The sequence below is a fragment of the Pristis pectinata genome, chromosome 12 (assembly GCF_009764475.1).
Source record: "Pristis pectinata isolate sPriPec2 chromosome 12, sPriPec2.1.pri, whole genome shotgun sequence".
Classification (NCBI taxonomy): Eukaryota; Metazoa; Chordata; class Chondrichthyes; order Rhinopristiformes; family Pristidae; genus Pristis; species Pristis pectinata.
In genome coordinates, this window is record NC_067416.1 from 43,042,217 (window position 1) to 43,051,089 (window position 8,873).

Below are 8,873 nucleotides of genomic sequence, written 5' to 3' on the forward strand. Positions count from 1 at the left end.
TCAGGCAGAAACTGTGGAGAGGGGAAGACTGAGCTATAGTCACAAGTGGAAAATCTTATATCAGAACTGGCCTGCTCTGACACAAACAACAAAGGTTGGTTATCTGGAAATTAATGAATACATTATTAATTCCCAAGCCAGAAGATGAGGAGCTGTTCCTCGAGCTAACATTGAGATTCCTTGGGACAGAAGGCCAAAGAAAGGGAGATCACGGTGGGAGTAGGATGGAGGAATAAAGTGACAGGGAAGTGGAAGCTCAGAGCTACCCTGATGAACTGAGGGGAGGTGTACGCGAAAACAATCACCAGATTCGATTTTTGTTTCTCCAATGAAGAGCAGACAACATTATAAGTACCAAAGAAGTGCAAGTGTATTTCTGCTTTACCTGAAAGGTTCGTTTAGGTCCCTGGGTGGCGGGAAGGGAAGAAATAAAAGGGCTAGTATTGCAGCTTCTTTTCCACATGTTCAACTACTGCATTGTGGACTGAAGTAATTTCCTGACAACAGGTGAGCTAACAAACATATGATTTCCAGACTTCACTCTCTCATCTTCCATAAATATTGGACTAACATGAAGTTTTCCCAATCTAAAAGAGTAGTTATGGAACAAAGAACATAGAACATTACAGCACAGTACAGGCCCTTCGGCTCACGATGTTGTACCAACATTTTATCCTGCTCTAATATCTATCTAACCCTTCTCTCCCACATAGCCCTCCATTTCTTTATCACTCATGTGTCTATCTAAGAGTCTCTTAAATGTCCCTAATGTATCTGCCCCAAAGAGAACTCTGCAAAATTATAATAGGGACATCTGTATCCTTTCTTACTTTCTTTAAAACCCTGGGTTATAAACCATCTAGTCCTGGGGATTATCACTCTTTAGTGTCATTATTTTCTTTATCATTGTTACTTTGTTATTGGTTTAGCAAGACGGTGTTTCTGATTCAATATTTTTCTCAGGATGTTAGTGTTTTCTTCTACTATAGATGCTGAAACAAGGTATTCATTGAACATATCTTCCATTTTCTCATTTTCACCTACAACATCACCATTGTTTCTTTGCACTGCCTATGTTGCTCCTGGCCATTCTATTTTCCCTAACATAATGATTTAAAAAAACTGTTTTGATTTTCTCTCCCTTCCAAGTACTTTACATTTGTGGCTTGTAAGGGATGTAGCCAGCAGAAAGTCAATTTTTGAATCAGTATGGATTGAGTTAAAAATGGATCCAAACAGTGGGATGTTATAGTTCACCAAATACTGAAAGGGGACTGGAGGAAGAAAAATGTTGGCAAATCCATGGGCCCTGCTGCACGTACGTTTGTATGCTGCCGTTTAACCCTGAGGCCTGATTGCTGACACTGTCTCTTAGCTGCCTAAGCTGTGGGTTGTGTGCAGCAGTGAAACCTCAGGCAATAACTGCTAAGGCCCTGCCCTCAGAACCATCTAATGGCAACTCATTGCTGTCAAAGGCCTTTGAAACATTTAAAAGCAGTCCAAATAGATTTAATAACTAGGTAAAATAAAAATCATTAAAACATTTAAAAGGTTAAAAAATAATAAATTTACTTAAAAAGAGTTAAACTAATATAAAATCATTCAGAACATAAAGACGAAATAAAGAAAAATATAAACAAACCACCTTTCTGCACTTGACATCTAAATCAAAACCAGCAATCCCATTCAGATGAATGGGACCATGGTATCTATACGTTGCCATTCCTGCTGTAAAGCTGAGGGGCCAGATGCACTTCACATCCGGCCCCTCAGGTGTACTTCTGTGTCCCACCGCTCTCAGTTCTGAGCCAGCAGCAGAGAGAGATAAGTTAGGTGCACTAGGATCTGACCTCCAGTTTGTCTCTGACTCCCATGTTGCACTGCACATACATGACTCAACTGATTTACAATGGGATATAAGCAGTGGTTCTCTGTGGAACTGCAGCCAAGTTTCAACAGGCATAAAGTAGTTATTGGAGATTTCCTTCCTTATGCCAGCTCCCAACAGAGCAAACCCATCAATTCTATTTCCTACAAATGATATCCTTTCACATGCCCATCAACTCCCCTTTGATTCATTTTCCATGTAGCTCCGTCAAGGAATAATTGAGAATAGCCAATAACCTACTAGATAAGATAAGATAGTTATAAGATATTTATTCATTAGTCACACATACATCGAAACACACAGTGAAATACATCTTTTCACGTTACTGAGAATGTGCTGGGGGCAGCCCGCAAGTGTCGCCACTTTTCCGGCGCCGATATGGCATGCCCACAACTTCCTAACCCGTACGCCTTTGGAATGTGGGAGGAAACCGGAGCACCCGGAGGAAACCCACGCAGACACGGGGAGGACGTACAAACTCCTTACAGACAGTGGCTGGAATTGAACCGGAGTTGCTGGCGCTGTAATAGTGTTACGCTAACCCCTATGCTACCATGCCGCCTAGCACGTCTTTGGGATGTGGGAGGAAACCCCGGCACCAAATGTAAATCCCAGAGTCATGGGGTGAAAGTGCAAACTCCACACAAACTGCACCCAAGGTTGGGAATGAACCTGAGTCCCAGGAACTGTGAAGCAGCAGCATGACCTGCCACCCAAATGTTCCCCAACCAAATTAACAAGAAGTCGTGAAAGAAAAGAAAGGAAATGAACATTTACAGTCTTTTCTAAATTGGCACAAAAGGAATTCAAGAATCTTCTAAAGGGATAATGAATCCAAATAAATATTTGAAGTATAAGACAGCATCGTAGCAGTAGCAATCTCAAAACAGTATGAATGAAACAAAAACTGAAAGTGCTGGAAACACCATGCAGGTTGGGCAGCATCTGTGGAAAGAGAAGCAGAGTCAATGTTTTAGTTGAAGATTTTTGTCAAAACTGGCAAAGAGAAAAACAAGTTAGTTTTAAGTTGCAGAGAAGGTGGGTGGCGGGATGGATAGGACAAAGAGAATAACTGTGATAGGGTGAGACCAGGCAAATGAGTTAACAGGAGTCCAACACAGGCTTAAGGAACAACACTTGGTCTTTCATCTGGACATGTTGCAGCCTTCTGAACTCACTATCAAATTCTGAAACTTTCAGTAACTTGCTTTCTCTACATGTATCAGAACTAACTAACTCTGCTATAAGTCATCCATCTGTGATATTGGCTCAGTTTTTCTCCCTTCATTAGTACAGACTGTCCTGCTTGGCGTGTCCCACAGCCCTGCTATCAGCAACATATAACATAGACAAAGGAGCATAATCAATTTCTAACAGCCCTAATAACCCGTCTGACGTTAGTAGATAGCAAAGGGAGATAAAACCTTGAAAAATAAACTGATGACTATAAACTCACAACCAATGACATAGGAATGAGACAATCATTGAACTACAACTTTATATCAGTTTTGTTGATATGCAAACTGTACATTATTATTGGAATAATTAGGGTTTAATTTGATTTATTTGATTACAGGGAAAAAGTTCAATGCATTTTAAACTCAAGGAAGTGTTTTACTGGGGGGTCTTGAAGAACGCCTTAGAAAAGGGATGACTTTATCCATTGTAATAGTCAACTTGATTTTACCAAAATTTGAAATGTTTGATTACAGAAAATGTGATTATTGATTTGTTACAGTAGAAAAACAAGCATTGGTTTGTACTAAACAAGAAATTTCTCTGCTGAGCGAGTAAATCAGAGAAAAGATCCATTATTAGCAGTATTTTTTATTCGCTTTAGTGTAGCACAGAAAGGTGTAGCTGGGAAAGTCTCTGGTATCATGTAAAGTAATTAAGATTTAGTTCTATTTTTTGAAAGTTGTTAATCCTGACTACATTAAAATAGCTCATCTAGAATTTCAATACCCTCCACCTCTTAACCCTGTCGATGCTTGCCTGAGAGAAAGTTTGTTATGCTTTACTTACAATAATTTAATTATCTTTCAGTTTTGCCACAATCTTGAAGGAGACAGTAAAGGATCTGGCTCCAAATTGTGATGTGACTTTCATGCTTTCTGAAGATGGCAGTGGAAAAGGTGCAGCTCTTGTTACAGCAGCAGTTAAAAGACCCGATTAAACCTGTCACCAACAAAGCAACAGGCAGGGCTGCAAAAATTACTTATTGCAAATCATCCCTGGTTGTGACATTGTTATCAGTTAATCAATTTTCCTGATATAAATTTATTCCTCAAAATGGAATTTTTAAGGTACAAAGCTGATTAAATTATAATTTCACCGATCTCTTCAATGTCCCTGCTTATTTAAATTTGTAACAATATGACCATTGTGGGGAAATTCCATGAGAGACTGCCCCTTATGTTATGATAATCGATTTTAGTTTAAAGCTTAGTTATCAAAAGTACTGATCAATAAAAGCCATGTGTGCACAAAAATATGAACAAGTGAATACTTCTGTAACAGACCACTGACTCATTGTTATTTCTCGTTAAAATATGTCACACCAGCCAAAGCAGAATGGTCAAAGGCAAAATGGGAATTGCTTTTTACATTCAGTGAAGTGTTTACACAAGGAGCAGTGTGAGACCTACCTGAATGCCGTTCACCCTGAGTGCAAAATCTGAAGTTTCTGCAACCTTCGCTGTTATTGGCTGCTTTGAACAAAGAGGCAAACAGGATAGTGTGTAATGTGGAGGGGAACCCAGAGGCAGTGGTGTTCCTAAGTGCCTCTGTACTTGACTGTGCGAGAGGACGTGGGTTTGGGAACAACTGCTGCAGTAGTCCGGGCAAGTAACTGCAGTGCATTTTGTGAGTGGTATGCACCACTGCCACAACATGCCAGTCTGCTTGGGGTGCTGACTGGGGAGCCAATCAAGTGAACTGTTTTGTCCTGGATGGTATTAACCTTCTAAAGTATTGTTGAAATTGCACTTACCCAGGCAAGTTTCTGTCAGTGCTTCCAAAGATCCTTCCATTCATTGTGTGTATCTCAGACATATTAGCTCACCCAAAGTGCATCGCTTCTCATTTTTTAGGATCAAATTCCATCTCTTACTACGCTGCCCAGCTTACCAAGTTATCATTATCATTCTGTAGACAACACTGTCAATTTCTGTGTTATCAGAGAACATACCAACCTCATAACTCCTACCTTTACATCAGAGTCATTAATATACATAACAAACAGTAAGGGTCTCAACGCTAATCCCTGTGGTACACCAATGGTTATAGACTTCCAATTGCAAAACAGCCCTCAACCATCACCCTCTGCCTCCTACCACCAAGCCAATTTCAGATCTAATTTGCCAAATTGCCCTGTATCCCTTGGAAGATTGGGACCCATGGACCAGTCTCCCGTGTCAAAGTCATAGTCAAAGTCAGGTTTATTGTTATATGCACGTACATGTGTGCACAGGTACAATGAAAAACTTACTTGCAGCAGCATCACAGGCACATAGCATAATATAAGCAGCATTCACAAGAAAAACATAAATTAAACCACCTTTTTACAAGAAAGAACACAATTAGAACAAAAAGAACAAAGTCCACTTTAGTACAAAGTGATCAAAGTGGTCATAATGTTGCTAAACTCTAGTGATTTGGTTCAAGAAAGTTGGTTCAAGAACTGAATAGTTGAAGGGAAGTAGCTGTTTTTGAACCTGATGGTGTGGGACTTCAGGCTTCTGTACCTCCTGCCTGATAGTAACTGTGAAAAGATGCATGACCCAGAAGGTGGGGATCTTCAGAACATAGAAGATAGAATATTACAGCACAGTACAAGCCCTTCGGCCCGTGATGTTGTGTGATACTTTGATGATGGATGTTACCTTCTTGAGGCAGCGCCTCCTGTAGATACTACTGATGGTGGGGAGGGATGTGCCCACGGTGTATTGGGCAGAGTCCACCACTCTCTGCAACTTCCGACATTCCTGCGCATTTGAATTGCTGTACCAGACCATGATGCAACTTTCAACAGTACACCTGTAGAAGTTTGTTAGAGTGTTCGGTGACAAGCTGAACCTCCTTAACCTCCTAAGAAAGTAAAGATGCTGACGCGCTTTCCTTATGATTGCATCATTGTTCTGGGCCCAGGACAGGTCATCTGATATGTTAACGCACAGGAATTTAAAGCTGCTGATTCTCTCTATTGCCGATTCCCTAATGTAGACTGGCGCATGTTCACCCTCTTTCCCCTTCCTGAAGTCAACAATCAGCTCTTTAGTTTTGCTGACGTTGAGTGAGAGGTTGTTGTTGCAGCACCACTCAACCAGGTGTCCTATCTCGCTCCGGCAAGCTGACTCATCGCCACCTGTGAGTCGTCCAACAACAGTAGTGTCGTTGGCGAATTTGAAGACGGCATTGGAGCTGTGCTTAGCCACACAGTCGTGTGTGTACAGAGAGTAAAGCAGGGGCTAAGTACACAGCCTTGGGTGCACCTGTGTCGATGGTCAGTGAGGAGGAGATGTTGTTACCAAAACTCATTGATTGAGGTCTGCCACTGAGGAAGTTGCAGAGGGAGGTACAGAGGCCCAGGTCTTAAAGCTTGATGATGATTTGGATGGGATGATTGTGTTGAACGTCGAGCTGTAGTCGATGAACAGCAGCCTGATGCGTGAGTTCCTGTTGACCAAATGGTCCGGAGCAGAGTGAAGAGACAGAGAAATCATTTCTGCTGTTGACCTGCTATGGCAGTGGGCAAATTGGAGCGGATCCAGGTCATCTCTGAGGCAGGAGTTGATTTGCACCATAACCAACCTATCGAAGAACTTCATTACAGTTGATGTAGGCGTTACCGGACTGTGGGACCTTGTCAAAGACCTTACTGAAGTCCTTGTAGACTACAGAAATGATGCAGCCCTCGTCACCAACTCAATACTCCTCCAGGCTTTTTGCTGCATGAAACTTGGTGTTTGGCATAAGCTTCCTCTACTGCCTTATTTTAACTCTAAGTATCTTGTCATCCAGGGCTACAGATTTGGTTAACCTTTCCCTTTTCTTTGTGGAAACATGTTTACCCTGAATTTCTTAAACCTTATTTTAAATGACCCCCATTAATTTGAGACCTTCAAGTGGGTGTGATGTGGAACAGAGGGACCTTGGAGTACAAATACATGGTTCACTGAAAGTGGCGTCACAGGTAGACCGAGTGGTGAAGAAAGTGTTTGGCACACTGGCCTTCATCAGTCAGGACATTGTTCAGGAGTTGGGATGTTATGTTGCAGTTGTAAAAGACGTTGGTGAGGCCACACTTGGAGTACTGTGTACAGTTTTGGTCACCCTGTTATAGGAAGGACATCGTTAAACTAGAAAGAGTGCAGAGAAGATTTACGAGGACGTTGCTAGGACTCGAGGGCCTGAATTACAGGGAGGGGTTGGCCGGGTTAGGACTTTATTCCTTGGGATGTAGGAGATTGAGGGGTGACCTTACAGAGGTATGTAAGATCATGAGGGGCATAGATAGGGTGAATGCGCACAGTCTTTTTCCCAGGGAAGGGGAACTAAAAACTAGAAGGCATAGGTTTAAGGTGAGAGGTGAAAGATTTAAAAGGGTCCTGAGGGGCAACTTCTTCAGAGAGGATGGCACGTATATGGCATGAGCTGCCAGAGGAAGTGGTTGAGGCAGGTACAATAATGACATTCAAACAACATTTGGATGGGTACATGGATAAGAGGGGTTTAGAGGGATATGGGCCAAATGCAGGCAAACAGGACTAGCTTGTTGGGCAGCATGGACAGCATGGACAAGTTGGGACGAAGGGCCTGTTTCTGTGCTGTACTCCTTTATGACTCTGCTCTATGACTCCAGTTGTTCTCAGTCCACTTTTGCTAAATCATTTCTTTCTCAACTGAAATGTAAAACTTTTACTCCCATTACATTTTTCTCCTTGTCTGTAACTATGCTAAATCTAACTGACTTATGATGACAACTACATAGACGTTAGTCCCTCCACTTGCCCAACTTCATTCCCTGAAACAAAATCCAGAGTTGTCCCAACACTTGTTGAGCTTGCTACGAGAAGTTCTCCTGAATGTCATTTAGGAATTCTGTGCCCTTTATACCCTTCATTCTCACTGCTTCCCTGTTAACATTGGGGCAATCAAGAGGGTTGAGAGCTTCAAGTTGCTAGGAGTGAACGTCACCAATAGCCTGTCCTGGTCCAACCACGTAGACGCCATGGCCAAGAAAGCTCACCAGCACCTCTGCTTCCTCAAGAGGCTAAAGAAATTTGGCATGTCCTCTTTGACACTCACCAATGTTTATCGATGCACCATAGAAAGTATCCTATCCGGATGCATCACGGCTTGGTACAGCAACTGCTCTGCACAGGACCACAAGAAACTGCAAAGGGTTGTGGACACAGCCCAGGACATCATGGAAACCAGCCTCCCCTCCATGGACTCTGTCTATACCTCACGCTGCATTGGTGAAGCAGCCAGCATAATCAAAGACCCCACCCACCCGGGTCATTCTCTCTTCTCTCCTCTCGCATCAAGCAGAAGATACAGGATCCTGAGGGTACATACCACCAGGTTCAATGACAGCTTCTATCCCACTGTGATAAGACTATTGAACGGTTCCCTTATACGATGAGGTGGACTCTGACCTCACAATCTATCTTGTTGTGACCTTGCACCTTAGTGTCTATCTGCAATGCACTTCCCTGTAGCTGTGACAATTTACTCTGTATTCTGTTATTGTTTTTTACCTGTACTACATCAATGCATTGTGTACTAACTTAATGTATCTGCACTGTGTAATGAATTGATCTTTACAAATGGTATGCAAGACAAGTTTTCTGCTGTACCTCGGTACAAGTGACAATAATAAACCAATACCAATACCCTTGTTAGTACTGCCCTTTTGGACATCAGAAATTTGTCTACATGGTCAGGCTGTTTAGAGATTTATAGCATATTCCTAGTGGTG

General features: G+C 42.1%; 1 protein-coding gene across 2 annotated transcripts in view; it reads left to right on the plus strand.

Annotated features, from left to right (window-relative positions):
- The window catches only part of LOC127576821 (hexokinase HKDC1-like), an 88,078-nt gene extending 83,797 nt beyond the window's left edge, over window positions 1-4,281 (plus strand). For both annotated transcript variants that reach the window (XM_052027600.1, XM_052027601.1), the window contains one exon: window positions 3,935-4,281. In XM_052027600.1, the coding sequence (XP_051883560.1) occupies window positions 3,935-4,064 (130 nt within the window). In that variant the 3' untranslated portion in view covers window positions 4,065-4,281. The remainder of the gene's footprint in view (window positions 1-3,934) is intronic.
- The last annotated feature ends 4,592 nt before the right edge of the window (window positions 4,282-8,873 follow it).